General features: G+C 42.6%; 1 protein-coding gene across 3 annotated transcripts in view; it reads right to left on the bottom strand.

The window, feature by feature from the left end:
* LOC129816599 (adenylate cyclase type 5-like) overlaps nucleotides 1-21048 on the bottom strand; it is a 137022-nt gene that overhangs the window by 8895 nt on the left and 107079 nt on the right. Inside the window, exons 8-18 of one of the 3 annotated variants that reach the window (XM_055871281.1) lie at nucleotides 20073-20210; nucleotides 15449-15471; nucleotides 14376-14520; nucleotides 13134-13231; nucleotides 6460-6547; nucleotides 2452-2568; nucleotides 1918-2076; nucleotides 1427-1602; nucleotides 933-953; nucleotides 514-646; nucleotides 179-442 (exon numbers count right to left, since the gene is read on the bottom strand). In XM_055871281.1, the coding sequence (XP_055727256.1) occupies nucleotides 179-442; nucleotides 514-646; nucleotides 933-953; nucleotides 1427-1602; nucleotides 1918-2076; nucleotides 2452-2568; nucleotides 6460-6547; nucleotides 13134-13231; nucleotides 14376-14520; nucleotides 15449-15471; nucleotides 20073-20210 (1362 nt within the window). Of the gene's footprint in view, nucleotides 1-178; nucleotides 647-932; nucleotides 954-1426; nucleotides 1603-1917; nucleotides 2077-2451; nucleotides 2569-6459; nucleotides 6548-13133; nucleotides 13232-14375; nucleotides 14536-15448; nucleotides 15472-20072; nucleotides 20211-21048 lie in introns of those variants that run through there. The other 2 variants (XM_055871280.1, XM_055871282.1) reach the window with 2 other exon arrangements.

Raw genomic sequence — 21048 nt, forward strand, 5'->3', positions numbered from 1 at the left:
TCATACCTCTTTCTCTCCTCCCCCATCCTCATACCTCTTTCTCTCCTCCCCCATCCTCATACCTCTTTCTCTCCTCCCCCATCCTCATACCTCTTTCTCTCCTCCCCCATCCTCATACCCCTCTCTCTCCTCCCGCCTTTCTCATACCTCTCTCCTCCTCTCCCCACTCCCTTCTCACCTCGTCAAAGTCTGCAATGATCTCGTTGAGCAGCCTGAGACACTCCACTCCTTCGTTGTTGGCCTCCAGCTCTATGTAGAACTCAGAGAAGTTGGAGATGGAGGCGAACATGACGGCCACACACTCACAGGACTGGTAGTAGAGCTCGTCGTTCCGACGCTCTCGCGCCAGAAAGTGAGCAGCCACGTCTTTGGGGAGGATGTTGTGGAGGAGGCGACGGTTGTAAGCCTGTAGCTCCTCCATCTCCTCCTTTTCCTCTGTGGCCTGGAGGGAGGGTCAAGGAGGTATCAATGACCTTGGATGGTACACACACACACACACACACACACACCTACCTGTAGTTTCCAGAGGAAGTCGAGTCTGGCTGTGGACTCCACCTGCTGGGCGTGTAGATACAAAGCCAGGACGAAGACAGTGATGACCACGGGAGTCATGATCTTCAGAGGGACCTTAGAGTCCATCACACAGCTGGACAGAGAGGACAGATACCAAAGATCAACTACAGGCCTGAGGCCACTGCACTCTTTAATCTATGTTATTCAATAACGCTAGATACTACATACCATTACTAAACAATATACAAGGTTACAACACTGTTTATCAATGTTATCCAACTACCTGAGGCATATGAAGTGCCAGGAAGATCTACAGGACGCATTGAAGCTACAGTATATTGGATACAATTGATCTCAATAAATTTGTGCGTTTAATTTGTTTCCTTTGGTTTAATAGTGTTAAGCTACATAAATCTCACCTTGTTCCATTTATGTGCTCACTGTGAAGAGAAAACAAAGAAAGAACATTTTATGGAGAGAGGCAACTGAACCCTCCTCTCCATCTGAAGACGGATACCCATAGACAGGACCTGACCTGGCCTATCCAACAGTCATCCATTACATGAAGTAAATGCACCACTAAACTCAGGACAGGTTTTAATTTAAATCTGCTTCTCGTGAATAAATAGCATGGGTTAGAGCAAAGCAGCAGTCCACCCATCAATACCTTTCACCTCAATCTAACATTTATCTACTGGGCAATTTACACAAGCCAGAGTTGTTCTCGTCCATCATATCTAAAGCTAGGTGTACATCAGTAAACAAACATATGAGACATCCGAGACGTTACTGCTTCGCTCTGAAGAACATTAGCATAAAATACTATTGACTCATCGGTTATCTATCTTTCTTTCATGACTTTGTTTTGTACCTTGCTGTACCTGCATGCTAATGAGGGTTCTAAACTACTCACATAGCGTTGGCCATGACCAGCAGGTCTACGTTGTCGAACAGGCTGACCTCTGGCACCTCCATGATGAGGACGTAGAAGATCTCGATGAAGAGCATGAGTAAGAGTTTACCTATACTGCTGATCTGTAGGAAAACTGAGCTGGCCAGCAGGGTCAACAACACACAGGAAGAGAAGTACTACAGCGGGAGAGAGGGAGGTTGGAGAAAGAGGGGGGATAGGGAGGGAGAGAGAGGGAGGGGGGACAGGGATGAGAGATAAGGGGGAGGGGCGAGGGAGACAGAAAGAGAGAGAGAGATGTCAAACATTTGCAAATGTTTTAGCATTACCATTGTGAAATGTATTGACCACTTCTGGCATATAATCAGTACAGTTGGAATGACTGCTCAAGCCTAGCTTCTTCTATTTATATTTTTGTTTATATTTTTATATATGTTTTTTTTTACACACACACACACACACACAGACACAGACACAGACACAGACACAGACACCTCAGGGAAGTTGCAGTTGGGTGAGGGGCTGCCACAGAAGCCGTCCAGTGATTCGAGGGTGTAGTTGAGGCTGCGTGCATGGCAGGCGTTCACACTGCTGCGACTGATGTTCAGTTCCCAGCTCAGACACTCCCTCAGGTCTCCAGTACTGCAGGTGAACTAGGGGGTAGAGGACAGAGGTCAAAGGGGGTTCACATGATTATGAATGAAAACTGGGTAGTGTTTAGTGGGCACAAAATGTCTGAACTTCTGTCCAATAATAAAACGTTCTGCTACGAAGTGCCCTAATGAACACAACCCTGGAGACTTTACATAGGATGATCACAGATGTCAGACACTCATTAATGTAGTGCTTCTACACCTGCATTGCTTGCTGTTTGGGGTTTTAGGCTGGGTTTCTGTACAGCACTTTGAGATATCAGCTGATGTAAGAAGGGCTATATAAATACCTTTGATTTGATTAATGTAAGCTTTGAGGGTTTACCCCTTCAAATGATCTGTGCAACCATTTGGAGTGGAGGCTTAGGGACTTACGATGTTGATGAAGGCAGAGAGAAAGACCAGGAGGATGGTGAAGACTCCCACCAGGGTGCTGTTGAGTCTGGACTGGACTATCATCTTGGACAGAGTCTGTAGAGACGCTGGGAAAAACTGTCCCCGGGGAGGGGGGGGGGGGGGGGGGGTATGGTTAGTAGGTCAGTCTCAAGTATTTTGGGTTACTAGAGAGCGTTATGTTTGTATCCTACAGCCAACAATCCCAGGTATGACTGTGGGTGCAATTTGACACATGCTGGTAGAAGTGATGTCTGTCTACCCCTTTCCCACAAAACCAGACTCCTTGCAATGCCAGGATCAAGCATGCAGCATTTTCAACATGTAAACAATGTGATTTGATTTGTTTCATAAAGGTAGTCTAGACTGGTAGTTCCACCAGTTAGGTTTCTTTTGAGTAGTGTGACTTGGTGAAGAAGAAAAAAGTTTATTTCACTTAATGTTAATACACTATCATGAAGAGCACATGTTCAACTTAATAAAAAACCTGTGTTCCAATCTCAGGAAGTGAAATCAAAATGGCTATAGTAGGTGCCTATTAAAGTAACAGGGTTGATGTAAAAAACAATATGTCCAAAAAGAGTAGAATCAGCTCACCTGCTTTTACACGAGGATTTTACTTTCAGATGTTCAATGTTTCTTTTGAAAATGGTATTTAAAAATGAATAGTTACACATATTAAAATGAGAGTTCCGTTCACGTAACAGGGTTGGCCTTTATTAAATAAAGGACCGTTTTTTTCTTTCTTAAAATGAATCACTAATCACATGAAAAATAATCATCTTCAGAAATGACTGTCAAAGCAACCAAATAACTAGGGCTTTACAATGATGGTGAAACTTGAAGAAATGTTGGGGGTTTAATGGGTTAGAATCATAGACACAGAGGATCACAGAGGACATGTCAAAATGATGAATTTGGGCACTTTATTAAGTCTTTTCATTATTAAAAATCAGATTTAAAGAATTGTTCATGTGGTCTATATAACAGGCTTTTAAAATGCAATATTGGTGCACAATTTCTCCTTAAAATATCAAAGGGATGCAAAACGCACTGATTTGGTGGATTGCATTTGACCTGGAGAGTTATAAAGAATCCTCTTTGGAATTCTAAACCCCTCCCTTTCCCAAAGCTTACAGTGCTACAATGACAATATTCATCACAAATCCCTCAACTACAGAAGATCAAGTGCCTGTTGTTCTTCTTCCTGTTTCCAATATGATTTTGGGGCCTATTTCATTCCCCCCAAGCCGGCCATCTCCCAATGAAAAGACAGCAGGAAATGAAATACCCAGAGGGCCCTCCAGGAACAACAAAAACAGCTATAACATCATCAGATCGCTGCCTTCGATCACAAATGTCCCCAACTGACAAAACTGTAACACCCCTAATGTGAGTTTACATCCACGTTAATCTTTCGCCCAATTACATGCCAGTTCCTCGCTAGATGCCTCACTGAGCAGTCTGACTCGGACTCTACAGGGGACTGCTACTCTCAGGGCCGGAAAAATCAATACCATCCACCTTGCAGGTTTACCAGACATGTTATAGGGGCACCGGGTATTGGTCACTTACACATGGTTAGCAGATGTTATTGGTCACTTACACATGGTTAGCAGATGTTATTGGTCACTTACACATGGTTAGCAGATGTTATTGGTCACTTACACATGGTTAGCAGATGTTATTGGTCACATACACATGGTTAGCAGATGTTATTGGTCACATACACATGGTTAGCAGATGTTATTGGTCACATACACATGGTTAGCAGATGTTATTGGTCACATACACATGGTTAGCAGATGTTATTGGTCACATACACATGGTTAGCAGATGTTATTGGTCACATACACATGGTTAGCAGATGTTATTGGTCACACACACATGGTTAGTAGATGTTATTGTGAGTGTAGCGAAATGCTTATGCTTCTAGATCCGACAGTGCAGCAATAACTAACAGGTAATATCTAACAGTTCCACAACCTAATCTAATATCTAACAAATTCCACAACAAAACCTAATACACAATCTAGTAAAGGAATGGGATAAGAATATATAAGTATAAAATATATGGATGAGCAGTGACAGAGCGGCTAAGATGCAATAGATAGTAAAGAATAGATAGTGAAGGATACAGTATACGTTATATACAGTTGAAGTCGGAAGTTTACATACACCTTAGCCAAATACATTCAAACTCAGTTTTTCACTATTCCTGACATTTAATCCTAGTAAAAATTCCCTGTCTTATGTCCATTGGGATCACCACTTTATTTTAAGAATGTGAAATCATTTATTTCAGCTTTTATTTCTTTCATCACATTCCCAGTGGGTCAGAAGTTTACATACACTCAATTAGCCTTTAACTTGTTTAACTTGGGTCAAACCTTTCGGGTAGCCTTCCACAAGCTTCCCACAATAAGTTGGGTGAATTTTGGCCCATTTCTTCTGACAGAGCTGGTGTAACTGAGTCAGGTTTGTAGGCCTCCTTGCTTGCACACGTTTTTTCAGTTCTGCCCACAAATGGTCTATAGGATTGAGGTCAGGGCTTTGTGATGACCACTCCAATACCTTGACTTTGTTGTCCTTAAGCCATTTTGCCACAACTTTGGAAATATGCTTGGGGTCATTGTCCATTTGGAAGACCCATTTGCGACCAAGTTTTAACTTCCTGACTGATGTCTTCAGCTTGCAAGCCTGTTGCGCCTTCTTCACCACACTGTCTATGTGCATGGACCATTTCAGTTTGTCGGTGATATGTACACAGAGGAACTTAACTTTCCACCTTCTCCACTACTGTCCCGTCGATGTGGATAGGGGGGTGCTCCCTCTGCTGTTTCCTGAAGTCCACGATCATCTCTTTTGTATTGCTGACATTGAGTGAGAGGTTCTTTTCCTGACACCACACTCCGAGGGCTCTCACCTCCTCCCTGTAGGCCGTCTCGTCGTTGTTGATAATCAAGCCTACCACTGTAGTGTCGTCTGCAAACTTGATGATTGAGTTGGAGGCGTGCATGGCCACGCAGTCGTGGGTGAACAGGGAGTACAGGAGGGGGCTTGTGGGGCCCCAGTGTTGAGGATCAGCGGAGTGGAGATGTTGTTTGCTGCCTTCCCCACCTGGGGGCGGCCTGTCAGGAAGTCCAGGACCCAATTGCACAGGGCTGGGTCGAGACCCAGGGTCTCAAGCTTAATGATAAGTTTGGAGGGTACTATGGTGTCGAATGCTGAGCTATAGTCAATGAACAGCTTTCTCACATAGGTATTCCTCTTGTCCAGATGGTCTAGTGTGCAGTGTGATGGCGATTGCATCATCTGTGGACCTATTGGGACGGTAAGCAAATTGGAGTGGGTCTAGGTTGACATGTAGGGTGGAGGTGATATGATCCTTGACTAGTCTCTCAAAGCACTTCATGATGACAGAAGTGAGTGCTACGGGGCGATAGTCATTTCATTCAGTTACCTTAGCTTTCTTGGGAACAGGAACAATGGTGGCCATCTTGAAGCTTGTGGGGACAGCAGACTGGGATAGGGATTGATTGAATATGTCCGTAAACACACCAGCCAGCTGGTCTGTGCATGCTCTGAGGACGCGGCTAGGGAAGTTGTCTGGGCTGGCAGCCTTGCGAGGATTAACACGTTTAAATGTTTTACTCACGTCGTCCATGGGGAAGGAGAGCCCACAGACTTTGGTAGCGAGCCGTGTTGGTGGCACTGTAAGGTGTTTCATTTGTCTGGGAACAAGACGCCGATGTCCGCGACGGGGCTGGTTTTCTTTTTGCAATGATTGCCTGTAGTCCCTGCCATATACGTCTCGTGTTTGAGCTGTTGAATTGCGACTCCACTTTGTCTCTATACTGACGCTTTGCTTGTTTGATTGCCTTACGGAGGGAATAACTACACTGTTTGCATTCGGCCATGTTTCCAGTCGCCTTGCCCTGATTAAATGCCATCAAATGCCATAAATGCCATCAATCCACGGTTACTCACCCCAAAACAGGAGTAGACTGCTGAGACAAACATGACAGCCATCAAGATGATCAGACAGGTGACATAGAACCCAATCATCAGAGTGGAGCTGAGGAGAGAGAGAGAAGTAATACCAGTAAATATATCTTAGTGAGAGAAAAGGGTTGAGGAAGAGGGGATAAGTAAAATGGAATGTTAAAGAAAAGATTGATAAGGAGAAAGAAAGGGAGTGAGAGAGTAATATATGGGAATGGGGGACACCCTTGACGGACATCCTTGAGAATGAACAAACAGCCAGCAGCCACAGCGGGACCCATCAGGCCGCCTGGCAGAGGAGTGGAACAGCGGTGACGGGACGTCTGGGCCTGTCTGGGACTGCCTGTCCTGTGTCCCCTGTCTCAGGTACCAGCCTCATCTAGGCCCTATTTGTCTCCTCAACTCATCCCCAAAGCCCTGTCCTCAGTCCCAAAGCCCTGCCCTCAGTCCCAAAGCCCTGTCCTCATCCCCAAAGTCCTGCCCTCAGTCCCAAAGTCCTGCCCTCAGTCCCAAAGCCCTGTCCTTATCCCCAACGTCCTGCCCTCAGTTCCAAAGCCCTGTCCTCATCCCCAAAGTCCTGCCCTCAGTCCCAAAGTCCTGCCCTCAGTCCCAAAGTCCTGCCCTCAGTCCCAAAGTCCTGCCCTCAGTCCCAAAGCCCTGTCCTCATCCCCAAAGTCCTGCCCTCAGTCCCAAAGCCCTGCCCTCAGTCCCAAAGCCCTGCCCTCAGTCCCAAAGTCCTGCCCTCAGTCCCAAAGTCCTGCCCTCAGTCCCAAAGTCCTGCCCTCAGTCCCAAAGTCCTGCCCTCAGTCCCAAAGTCCTGCCCTCAGTCCCAAAGCCCTGCCCTCATCCCCAAAGCCCTGTCCTCATCCCCAAAGTCCTGCCCTCAGTCCCAAAGCCCTGTCCTCAGTCAAAAAAGAGCTAGGGATCCAAGTTGTGAATCATATACAAAAAAATGTTGTGAAAAAAATTGCACCAAAGAAAACAAGTGAAAGACAAAACAGTGCAGATAAAAAAACAGGTAAAAACGGTGTGCAGGTGAGGTTGGAAGCCAATGAAAACCACACCACAAAACCAATATACAAAAAAAGTATGTTCAATCAGTTGAACAAAGTGTGTGTGTGTGTGTGTGTGTGTGTGTGTGTGTGTGTGTGTGTGTGTGTGTGTGTGTGTGTGTGTGTGTGTGTGTGTGTGTGTGTGTGTGTGTGTGTGTGTGTGTGTGTGTGTGTGTGTGTGTGTGTGTGTGTTTGTGTGTGAGAGAGAGAGAGAGAGAGCTTTAAGTTACAAGGAAGGAAATTACTGGGTGGTTTGGTTCCTCAGGCTGACTTCTAGACTTCTAGTCAGACTTCTATATTTTGGCAATGTGAAGATAGGAATTCCAGAGCATGGAACCTCTGTATCTACTAGAGTTATGGCAGTGTCTTATGTTGTATGGATTATGGAATTAACCTGGTATAATCTTTTGAGTCCCTTGATTTGAAGTGTTCAGGTAGGCTGTCTGGAAGGTATGAGTATCTGTTGATGAAGGTGCATCATTGGACTATATTCATGTTGTAGATAGACAATATATTTTTTATTTATTTATTTATTTTATTTATTTTACCGCTATTTTACCAGGTAAGTTGACTGAGAACACGTTCTCATTTGCAGCAACGACCTGGGGAATAGTTACAGGTACAGGTATTGAGTTTCTCAAACACAGGGGCAGTTGGAGCCAAGTAGTTAGAGGAGGTGGCTAGTCTTGCAAATATATTTTGTGTGATGAGTAATTTGTGTAGGTAGGAAGCATATATTGCAGTAAATGAGATATGGGTAACTTAAGCTGTATTATAAACTGGGCGGTTTGAGCCCTGAATGCTGATTGGCTGACAGCCGTGGTATATCAGAACGTATACCACGAGTATGACAAAGCGTTTATTTTTACTGATCTAATTATGTTGGTAATCGGTTTATAAAAGCAATAAAGCACCTCAGGGGTTTGTGGTATATGGCCAATATACCACGGCTAAGGTCTGTTCTTAGGCACAATGCAACGCGTCATTGGGCTGTATTGCTTAAGTATAGTGTTAGGAAACAAGCCTGATGAACCAAACCATTCATCTTTCTGATGACACCAACAGACCTCACCACTTTGCTGCAGACAGAGTGAATGTGATTTTTCCAGGACAACTTTTCATCAACTAGGACACCTAGGAATGTAGTGAATGAAACCTGGTCCATTTCATTCTGACCAATTGAGATTATGGCTCTTTTTTCCTTCACAATATTTCTTATTCTTACCAGTGAGTACAATGAAGATGCATTTTTTTTTTTACATTTAAAGATAATTTCCTTATCTTAAACCATTCAGAAAACGTGGCCATACCTTAGTTGGCATCATTTATTAGTGAATCGAAAGTGTTGTGTGATAAAATCAAGTTGGTATCATCAGCAAAAATAATGGGAAGTATGGTAGAAGACACAGCAGCAAGGTCATTGATATAGACTAGAAACAACAAAGGTCCAAGGATCGAACCCTGTGGAACACCATAGCATATCTTGGCCCTGGTAGACACACAACTTATTTGCATATACACATTGTTCTCTATCATTAACATAATTATACAGCCATTTACATCTATAATCATGAAAACTGTAAAACTGCAATTTAGCAAGTTATATTTCATGATCAACCATGTCAAACGCTTTGGATGAATCCAGAAAGATGCCAAGAGCGTATTCATTGTTATTCAGGGCTGTAAAGATTTTATACACAAGTTGTAAAAGAGCAATACATTTTTACCATATTGGTGCTCATATAGAATACAGTGTTTTTTTAAATGTTTCAACATTCTTTGATACACCAGTTTCACTAAGATTTTTGAAAAACATAGTAGTACAGATAATGGCCGATAATTTGTAAAAGATTTTGGATCCCCAGATTTATAGAAGGGGATAACTTTGGCAATTTTCAAATCTTTAGGAACAATACCAGTTTGCATTGATTTGGTGAAGTTATACATTTGATTTGATTTGAGCATGTGTCAAACTCATTCCACGGAGGTCCGAGTGTCTGTGGGTTTTTGCTTCTCCCTTATACTTGATTGATTAATTAAGGTCACTAATTAGAAAGGAACCCTCACCTGGTTGTCTAGGGCTTAATTGAAAGGAACAAACTAAACCCAGCAAACACTAAGCCCTGGAAGGAGTTTGACACCCATGTGTTAGAGGCTCAATAATCGAGGAAGACACTGATTTCACCAAAAAGGCACCAATCTCATCATGACCTGCTTCTGATACCAATTACCTCCATCATCTCCATTACATAAGGTGGATCAAACTGAAGCAGAGAAGGGAAATTACCCTTAATGTAATCCAAGGGATTTCCATACATTTTTCAGATTTTTTTTGACAGAGAGGAACCCACATTCATAAAAAAGTATTACAAGTCACATGAGAACATCAGGATCAGGTCTTATTTTGAGATGCGATAGTTGTAGATGTCTTTTTCTTATTCAACAGTTGATTGATGATTTTCCAAGTTGACTTTATATTGTTTGAGGATTCTTGGAATTTGTTAGTAAAATATTTTGGGGGGGATACCCGAAGTAAATGGGTACATTTACAGGGGGGGATTTATGCTAAACCTTTTATACAACTAGTTCTTTTTTACAAATATTTTTTTATACCGTTTTTTTTATACCGTTTAAACCATAAAAACAGTGGTGAAATATAGATTTAAAGGATGTGAGAAAAGTTTGGTAAGCAGGCTCCACATCGGGATGATAATAACAATTTTCCCATTAAATATCATCAATATCTTAAAACGCTCAGAATAACTTTTTTAATATATATAAATATTCTACATTTGATGCTACTATCCATTCCCAGCTGCCAACGAGAAGTGGAATATTGGAAAGTGGTCAGAAATGTCAGTATAAAGTATACCCACATTATTCAAAGAATTAGTAAAAATATTATCAATAAGGGTGGCAGATTAATTTACTGGTCACTCTCGTGGGCTTGTAGATGAGGGAATATACTGTAGATAGCTGGCGTATAAAGTATTTAAAAAGTCAGATGTTAGTGAATAAACTGATGTTGTAGTCATCCATTAGAAAACACATGTTATTTTCATTATTAATCAAATTTAAAATTGATGCAAGGACATCAATACAGTATCGGGTGGAGGGAATTTAACAGGAGGGAATTTCTATGAAAAGCGATTCTACATCAGTGTTATCAGATGTAAGTGCGAGGTTCTCTCTTACAAAGAATTGAAGACCCCCCCCCCCCCCCCCCTGTGGAATGCCGTTTGGGTCTTTGCGTGTCAAAAACGATACACGTCGAATAACATACCCCCCGCTCTTGATGTTACACAGTGGTGAACAGCACTATAAGGAGACATGTCATAAAGCATTGTCGTGGCTTCAGTCAACCATGTTTCAAGGTCAACAATAAAAAATACATGGTTAAGAGAAGACAGATAATGAACAAGGTGGTCATGATTTTTAGGAAGACTGAATAAGCTTGGCTTGGAATTAGATAAACTATTTAACAACCTGTATAGCAGTCTAACATTATAATAGTCACAGGAATAAAAAAAATCTTTGGTCAATTTCAGGACATTTTAATCTGGATAAACACAGTCATTATTTATCGCTATCTTCATTAATATCAAATGGTTTGAAGACCAGGTAATCAGGGTTGACATCCTGCCCAAATAAGATAGATATACAGTGGGAATCATCCAGAGAGGGGAAGGGAAACATAGAATTGCATGCCTCACATGTCCAATACATCCGCACAAATCTTCTGAGATGGGTTTGAATGCGACCTGGCTGGGGATATTCGCACCCTTCAGCTAATCCACCTCGGACTGCGTTAAATTGAAGTTCATAGCATCCCTTTTTCTCCCCAATCAATAACTTGAAATCCTTCCTGCAACTCGTAATGGATTCTAGCATCAATAACTTGAAATCCTTCCTGCAACTCTTAATGGATTCTAGCATCAATCGATTTAAAGTTATTGTTGCTAAAATCCATTAAGATTTGCAGGAAGGATTTAAAGTTATTGATGCTAGAATCCATTACGAGTTGCAGGAAGGATTTAAAGTTATTGATGCTAGAATCCATTACGAGTTGCAGGAAGGATTTAAAGTTATTGATGCTAGAATCCATTAAGAGTTGCAGGAAGGATTTAAAGTTATTGATGCTAGAATCCATTACGAGTTGCAGGAAGGATTTAAAGTTATTGATGCTAGAATCCATTAAGAGTTGCAGGAAGGATTTAAAGTTATTGATGCTAGAATCCATTAAGAGTTGCAGGAAGGATTTAAAGTTATTGATGCTAGAATCCATTAAGAGTTGCAGGAAGGATTTAAAGTTATTGATGCTAGAATCCATTAAGAGTTGCAGGAAGGATTTAAAGTTATTGTTGCTAGAATCCATTAAGAGTTGCAGGAAGGATTTAAAGTTATTGATGCTAGAATCCATTAAGAGTTGCAGGAAGGATTTAAAGTTATTGATGCTAGAATCCATTACGAGTTGCAGGAAGGATTTAAAGTTATTGATGCTAGAATCCATTAAGAGTTGCAGGAAGGATTTAAAGTTATTGATGCTAGAATCCATTAAGAGTTGCAGGAAGGATTTCAAGTTATTTTCTTGCAGATCTATTAGATCTTTCCAGAACTCTTTATGTTGATCGAATCGATCATGGACTGCAGTGATACATTCTCGTCTTCCACATTGAGCTTTGAGGTGTTTTTGCTTCCAGTAAATATGCTAAATATTTGCTGTGAACTATAGTGAGTTTGTGAATACAACCCACACCCCACCTCCCTAAAACAAGCTCAGCCAGTGAATTGGCAATCACACACAAGCAACACACACCTGAATCACACACAAGCAACACACACCTGAATCACACACCTAAATCACACCTGAATCACACACCTAAATCACACACTTGAATCACACACCTGAATCACACACCTGAATCACACACCTGAATCACACACCTGAATCACACACTTGAATCACACACCTGAATCACACACCTGAATCACACACTTGAATCACACACCTGAATCACACACCTGAATCACACACTTGAATCACACACCTGAATCACACACTTGAATCACACACCTGAATCACACACTTGAATCACACACCTGAATCACACACCTGAATCACACACCTGAATCACACACCTGAATCACACACTTGAATCACACACCTGAATCACACACCTGAATCACACACTTGAATCACACACCTGAATCACACACTTGAATCACACACCTGAATCACACACTTGAATCACACACCTGAATCACACACCTGAATCACACACCTGAATCACACAGCAGTACGATAAACAGAGAGAAAGCGGAGGACATATGGATCCTGGCTGCACATAGACTGTAGGAGTGGGAGATGACTCGCAAGCTAGTGCTGTGGATACAAGCAATATGCAGAGCAGTAAGCCAAAACACAGGTCAAATAGGTTAGGGAGAGACAGGTAGCAGGAGCATTACCCACGGAATGAGTAGCGTGAATGAGCTGTGAATTCTAATAAAAAGATATGGCAAACATTCATTGTGATTTACTAGTAAATAAATGATTCAGCCCTATGGTACTAAACTGTATGAATCAACTTGGAGAGATTCAGTACTTACTGTGGTACAATGACAATCTGGATGAAACAGATGAAGAGGAAGACAAGAGAGGCGCAGGCCACGTACGCTCCAAATCTGGAGTCCACTTGTTTGGAGTACTGAAGGACAAATAAAAATGGAAAAATGTAAGAGCAGTAAGGTAACCAGAGGCTGGCTGACTGCTTCACATCTCACTTGAAACCCTTTAGTGCAGTCCACTGATGTGAGGACACAACAGCCTCCCACTGTGAGAACAGCATGTTACTGGTTACACAGCTGAACTGCCTTCCATCCATCCATCCATCCATCCATCCATCCATCCACAAGCAGCCGTGTCTCTGGCTGGGCCTAAAGGATGTGCTCAGGAGATGAATCATGTGCGTGTGTTTGTGCGTGCGCGTGCGCGTGCATGTGCGTCTGGCTTAGGTGCTCAGGAGGTGAATTATGAGATCTTTCGGATGAAAGGTAATAGAGGAAAACCAAGTCCGTGATTATCTCTCCCACAGAAGACCGGGCTGGGGGCTGACACACTGAGAGCGGGCTTTGGATCTGTTCTAAGTAGCCACTATACAGCCCATTTACCCAGACGAGAGATACTGACAGGGAGAGGGGAAAGAGAGCAGATTTAAAATGGGGCCTCTCTGCCTCTTCTCTTTCTCTCTCTCTGCTTTCACCCTCTCTCTCCTTCCCTCTCACCTCTTCCTTCTCTTTCCTTTTATATCTGCGTCGTTTTGATCGCTCTGTCTTTCTCCCACTCTCTCTCTCTCTCTCTCTCTCTCTCTCTCTCTCTTTCTCTCTCTCTCTCTCTCTCTCTCTCTCTCTCTCTCTCTCTCTCTCTCTCTCTCTCCTCTCTGTCTTTCTCCCACTCCCTCTCTGTCTCTCTCTCTCACTCCTCCTCTCTCCTCTCCCTCTCCCTCACTCAGCTTTGATTGATATGCCCTGGATATGTCACACCAGTGAGGGGTGTAGCTATTTGTGGCAGAATTGCTTGTCTTGACAAGGGCCCTGAATTTTTTGTACTCACCATGACACCTGACAGGGAAAAATCCCTTGGTTATAGACTAACACTAAAACATTTTCCTGGTCAGGCCATGTAGTTAGGGAAAACTCATGGCCCTCCTGAGTTTGACAATCAATCCTGACACAAATTAATACAGTGCTCACTCATTTGACATTTCCACTGCTGAAGATCTATCCAGAAGATTCACACAGGGCCTTAGTCCGATTATGTGGATTCATTTCCCTGAAGGAGGACGGCACTACCTTCTTCTCCAGGTCTGGTTCTCTGAAGGTCAGCAGGAACTTCTTGACGTGTTCCGAGCGTAGCCGGTCGATACTCCTGGCGTCGATGGCTCTCCCGAGGAACTCGTCCACCTCGTCTTCTGGGTTCAGGTTTTCCTGCGTGTTTCTGAAAATGAAATGTCTAGATAACACAAGACGAGGAGACACTTTTTTGTTTTCCGTTTCAGGCCGTCACAAGAGGTCCTTCAGCTCTACATCTCTACGGACTAGCCCACCACAAGCCCCTAACTCACCACCGCACCACAGAACTGCATCACCGTAACAAACAAAGTGATTGAGATCATCAAACCACTGTCATTATGTTTGTTTGATTGGAATAATCGGTCGCTGAATCAGCAGTGCATTGTTTGAATGCATTGATTACAGGCAATCTGGCCTATTGTCAGTGGATCAGTGGACAAGATCAAACCGGGTGATTCAAATGTTTTATGAATCACAGACAGCATAAGTTACAGTGAGTATGGAAGACGCTGAACTCACTGACACTCATAGGTTCGGATGTCCTAAAGTGACTGTCACGATGAAACAAATCCCATTGAAGAACATTGATCTGTCTGTAGCATGTAGGGCAACGCATTGGGACAATCAAATCAAATCTTATTTGTTACATGCTTTGTAAACAACAGAAGCACATAGAATCACATAAAGGAGCTTGAAATTGAGATATATTCAGGGTGAGAATACAGACTGCGTTTGTGACATATGCATGGATATGCACAAGGGCAAATGGGCCATCCCCTTGAGTGACAACTGGATCAGCCAATCACATCTCCAGGATCCCCTCCTCACCCAGTGAAAAATGACAATTTGGCGAGTTGGATGTTCTGATCGTGTTTTTGATGGCTATTCTGTGTATTAAAGCAACAGTAGTTTATTTCTCTGACTATCACATACCTAGCCAGATAAGTCAAAATACCTATGGTTGTGACTGCTATTTTGTCATTAGAAAGCCTGAAAACATGACCTGGAGCAGAAGGTTGCCCAACACCTTGACTGACAGGAGGTGAGATGGGGAGATGGGGGTCTCTACTCACTTGTCCTTGGGGTCTTCAAATCCCTGGAAGACAGAAGAAAAGAGAAGAATATAGACACTGTTATCTGACTGGAAAATGACTGAATTTCAGGAACAGCTACAAACAGAGAAACGTAAGTAGGGCTAGAGTTTCTTTCGAAGAGAAAGAGGTAGAATCCATTCACACAGCCAGGTGTTGGCTGAAAATGGAAGTTGCTTCAACCAGAAAGACAAGAGACTGACACCTCTTCCAGCATCCTCTCTGCCCAAACTCCCAGTACAAGATGCTGAAAAACAACAACAACGGATTGTGTCCCAAATGACACTCTATTCCCTTCCTACATAGTGTATTACTTTTGACCAGGACCCATAAAGCTCTGGTCAAAGTGATGCACTATCTAGGGAATAGGGTGCCATTTGGGATGCACACAAAGTTGAGAACAACAGCTAGCCAGGCAGGCATCTTCCTAGGAAGGTGAGTCAATATGGTTTTAGAGAAGACGCTCTTATTAACAACACATTAGGTGAACTGAAGAGTTTCCACATCTACTGTATCACGGACCTGCAGTGACCTCTACTGGAAGAAGACAGCAACAACAGCAGGAGATCAAATGTGCTGTACAGGTTCAAGAAACATTAACACGTCTCCAGTATATAGTCGTCCTTTTTTCAAATCTAGGTTGAATCTATACTCCTACATTTTCCTAATTGTGAACTCAGCTGAAAATACCCTGGAACCCTTTTTATTTTGGACATGGCTTTCCAACAGAATTTCTGATTATCTTATAATAACATAAGCAATTCCACTACCCTCTACAAACAGAGAGGTGGAACATCCCCAAATACCAGCATTCTTTCTTTTATATGGAATAGGAGAACAGGGATTAATGATAAAGTAGGAATGTACGACAGAAACACAGTGGACAGCAAGTCATAAGTAATCTCCACTCCGCTGCCTGCCCTGCAGTGCTGGGAGGTTGGAGGACAGGGGGTAGTGTGGGAACTACTATCACTGTGACACCCTTTCCCTTCACACAGACCCATTCTCTTTACCTAATGCCCTCTGTCTCGCTCCCTCGCTCCTTGCTCCCACTATCTCTACCTCTGCTGCTGTGTGATTTAGGAGCAAGGGGAGGAGAAGAGAGAGAGACAGACAGGAGGAGAGAGAGAGAGAGGAGCAGAGAGAGAGAGACCAAAACAGAGCAACAGAGACAGAGACAGAAACAGAGAGACAGAGACAGAAACAGAGAGAGTGACCAAAACAGAGCAACAGAGACCGACAGAAACAGAGAGACAGAGAGAGACAGAGACAGAAACAGAGAGACAGAGAGAGACAAAGACAGAAACAGAGACAGAGACAGAGACAAAGACAGAAACAGAGACAGAGACAGAGAGAGAGAGACAGACAGAAACAGAGAGACAGAGAGAGACAGACAGAAACAGAGAGACAGAGAGAGACAGAGACAGAAACAGAGAGAGTGACCAAAACAGAGTGACAGAGACATACAGAAACAGAGAGACAGTGAGAGAGAGAGAGAGACAGAGACAGAAACAGAGAGACAGAAACAGAGAGACAGAGAGAGACAGAAACAGAGACAGAGAGACAGAGAGAGACAAAGACAGAAACAGAGACAGAGACAGAAAGAGACAAAGACAGAAACAGAGAAACAGAGAGAGACAGACAGAAACAGAGAGACAGAGAGAGACAGAGACAGAGAGACAGAGAGAGACAAAGACAGAAACAGAAACAGAGAGACAGAAAGAGACAAAGACAGAAACAGAGAAACAGAGAGAGACAGACAGAAACAGAGAGACAAAGAGAGACAGACAGAAACAGAGAGAGACAGACAGAAACAGAGAGACAGAGAGACAGAAACAGAGAGACAGAGAGAGACAAAGACAGAAACAGAAACAGAGAGACAGAAAGAGACAAAGACAGAAACAGAGAAACAGAGAGAGACAGACAGAAACAGAGAGACAAAGAGAGACAGACAGAAACAAAGAGAGACAGACAGAAACAGAGAGACAGAGAGAGAAAACAACCACTGCACAATAGGAGAATTAGGCAAATATCCACTAATAATAAAAACTAAAAAAAGAGCAATTAAGTTTTGGAAACATCTAAAATACAGTGAACCCTCTCATATCACTACCAAGCACTGCAATACCAAGAGCTGAGCAAAGAAAAGAGTCCCCTCATCCAGCTGGTCCTGGGGCTGAGTTCACAAACCTGTTCTACTAACACACTGAAGCCTCAGGACCAGAACATCCAATCAATCAGAATAAACCAAATTACAACACAGTCAAAACAAAACTACATTGCTTATTGGGAAACACAAGCACAAGCACAGAGCAAAATGCAGTGCTATCTGGCCCTAAATCGACAGCACACCGTGGCTAACTATTTGACTATGGTTACTGATCAAAACCTTAGAAAAACCTTGACAAAGTATAGGCTCAGTGAGCACAGCCTTGCCATTGAGAAGGGTAGACACAGGAAAACCTGGCTCCCTGTAGAGGAAAGGCTGTGCAACCACTGCACAATAGCAGAACCTGAGACGGAGCTGCATTTCCTGACAAAATGTCAAAAATATAAAACAATTAGTGAGTGTCATTTCCCCAAATTTGAAACTCTTATTCAAGGTTTCAAAGACCTCTCTGATGAGGATAGGCTACCCGTCCTGTTGGGGGAGGACGCAGAGAGCTGTGGGTTGGCAGCGCACTACATTGCTGCCTGCCATAAGTTGAGGGACAGTGTCTGACAGACCAATCAACCTGCACATGTACTCTACTGTATGTTTATTGTTATTGTTGAATGTATGGTTATTTTGACACTTAGTTATTGTTGTTACTGTTGTCCCGTTGACCATTTTGATTCTCATTTTTATATTGTAAATAAGTTTTGGCAATATGTACATTGTTACGTCATGCCAATAAAGCAAATTGAATTGAATTGAATTGACAGAGAGAAACAGAGAGACAGAGAGAAACAGAGAGACAGAGAGACAGAGAGAAACAGAGAGACAGAGAGAAACAGAGAGACAGAGAAACAGAGAGAAACAGAGAGACAGAGAAACAGAGAGACAGAGAGACAGAGAGAAACAGAGAGACAGAGAAACAGAGAGAAACAGAGAGACAGAGAAACAGAGAGACAGAGAGACAGAGAGAAACAGAGAGACAGAGAGACAGAGAGACAGAGAGACAGAGAGAAACAGAGAGACAGAGAAACAGAGAGAAACAGAGAGACAGAGAAACAGAGAGACAGAGAGAAACAGAGAGACAGAGAGAAACAGAGAGACAGAGAGACAGAGAGAAACAGAGAGACAGAGAAACAGAGAGAAACAGAGAGACAGAGAAACAGAGAGAAACAGAGAGACAGAGAAACAGAGAGAAACAGAGAGAAACAGAGAGACAGAGAAACAGAGAGACAGAGAGAAACAGAGAGAAACAGAGAGACAGAGAGACAGAGAGAAACAGAGAGAAACAGAGAGACAGAGAAACAGAGAGAAACAGAGAGACAGAGAAACAGAGAGACAGAGAGACAGAGAGAAACAGAGAGACAGAGAAACAGAGAGAAACAGAGAGACAGAGAAACAGAGACAGAGAAACAGAGAGACAGAGAAACAGAGAGACAGAGAAACAGAGAGAAACAGAGAGACAGAGAAACAGAGAGACAGAGAAACAGAGAGACAGAGAAACAGAGAGACAGAGAAACAGAGAGAAACAGAGAGACAGAGAAACAGAGAGACAGAGAAACAGAGAGAAACAGAGAGACAGAGAAACAGAGAGACAGAGAAACAGAGAGAAACAGAGAGACAGAGAACTGAGTAAAGGGTCTAAATACTTATGTAAATCTGATCTTTCCATTTTTTATTTGTAATAAATTTGCTAAAATATCTAAAAACATATTTTTTATTCATCATTATGGGGTATTATGTGTAGATTGATGAAAAAACAAACAATTTAATCAATTTTAGAATAAGGCTGTAACGTGACAAAATGTGGAAAAAGTCAAGGGGTCTGAATACTTTCCCGAAGGCACTGGACATCCAACTGCGTAGTGTATATGAATCTGTCAGACAGAGACTGTCGCAGCTGTCTGACTATGAACTATGGTAACATTTTATTGTTTTATATCTGTGAACTATTGCCACATCCAACCCTTGTTACTACCTTTCTTGCCCAAGGATCAAATTTTACAACAAAAAAATTGTTGCAGCTGGAAAATAATTGACATAAATAAGTATCGGACACAAATCTGCACACCAAAAACTTTGGGCTAATTATTTCCATTGTCGTCTCAGAAGATTGAAGAGAATTTGGGATTAAAGAATCTGTTAAATAACTATTTATTATTATATGCCCCTGTGGTAGTTTTGCTCTGAGGTTATTTCACCATTCTGTTTTACATCAGACTTCGTCCCACTGATGTCTACACAGACAGGCCCCTGACTATCCGCTCAAGGAAAAATCGGCCCGAGACATACGCGATAACATGACCGTCACACGTCCTTGGCTTTCTATAGTCCCTGGTTAAACACACACCCTGGTTAAACACACAACAACAACAACCTGGCCCTGTTGTGAAGGAGAAGAGTAAATATAGAGTATTCCTGAATTGGGGTGAGGGCAGCATGTTATCTCACCATCCTCTTCATCTCCTTGGAGATCTGGTTTCCTCCCATGTGGTTGTAGAAGGGCCGGTCGGTCCAGGGGCCCATGTTGTGGGAGACAGAGTTGGCGCGCTGACGGTTCATCTTGGCTATCATCGCCTTCTCGTCTTTCTGCAAGGCAAGGGAGACAGACTAATATACTTAGGGATGGTAATGGAAAAGGTCACTCTGGGAAGTAGGAAGGAAGCTACCAATGTAAAATCCTTTATTAATTAACCATGAAAGGCGCATGTTTAAATGTTAAAATGGTTTTACTGACTACCGGTACCCAGTTCCCCCGGCTTGCCCACCGTTTCTACCCATGACACAGACTGACAGATACAGTATATTGTATTTCTAGAAGTTGAATTTCATGCATGCTCACAATCACTAAATCTACGGTTTAGTGATTGTGATTTAGTGATATCTGATCTGGGATGAGTGTAGTGATATCTGATCTGGGATGAGTGTAGTGATATCTGATCTGGGATGAGTGTAGTGATATCTGATCTGGGATGAGTGTAGTGATATCTGATCTGGGATGAGTGTAGTGATATCTGATCTGGGATGAGTGTAGTGATATCTGATCTGGGATGAGTGTAGTGATATCTGATCTGGGATGAGTGTAGTGATATCTGATCTGGGATGAGTGTAGTGATATCTGATCTGGGATGAGTGTAGTGATATCTGATCTGGGATGAGTGTAGTGATATCTGATCTGGGATGAGTGTAGTGATATCTGATCTGGGATGAGTGTAGTGATATCTGATCTGGGATGACTGTAGTGATTCAACAACAACGGGAAAGGTAGAGAACTCTAAAGCCTGCGTCTTTAATTGCACCCTATTCCCTTTAGTGCACTAGGTCTCTGGTCAACTGTATTGCACTCTATAGGGAATAGGGTCTCATTTGGGACACATACTGAAAGTTATCACTAATGTAACAGCGATCATGAGAAATAACCCATTTC

Source organism: Salvelinus fontinalis, chromosome 19 (genome assembly GCF_029448725.1).
Source record: "Salvelinus fontinalis isolate EN_2023a chromosome 19, ASM2944872v1, whole genome shotgun sequence".
In the NCBI taxonomy this organism is placed as follows: domain Eukaryota; kingdom Metazoa; phylum Chordata; class Actinopteri; order Salmoniformes; family Salmonidae; genus Salvelinus; species Salvelinus fontinalis.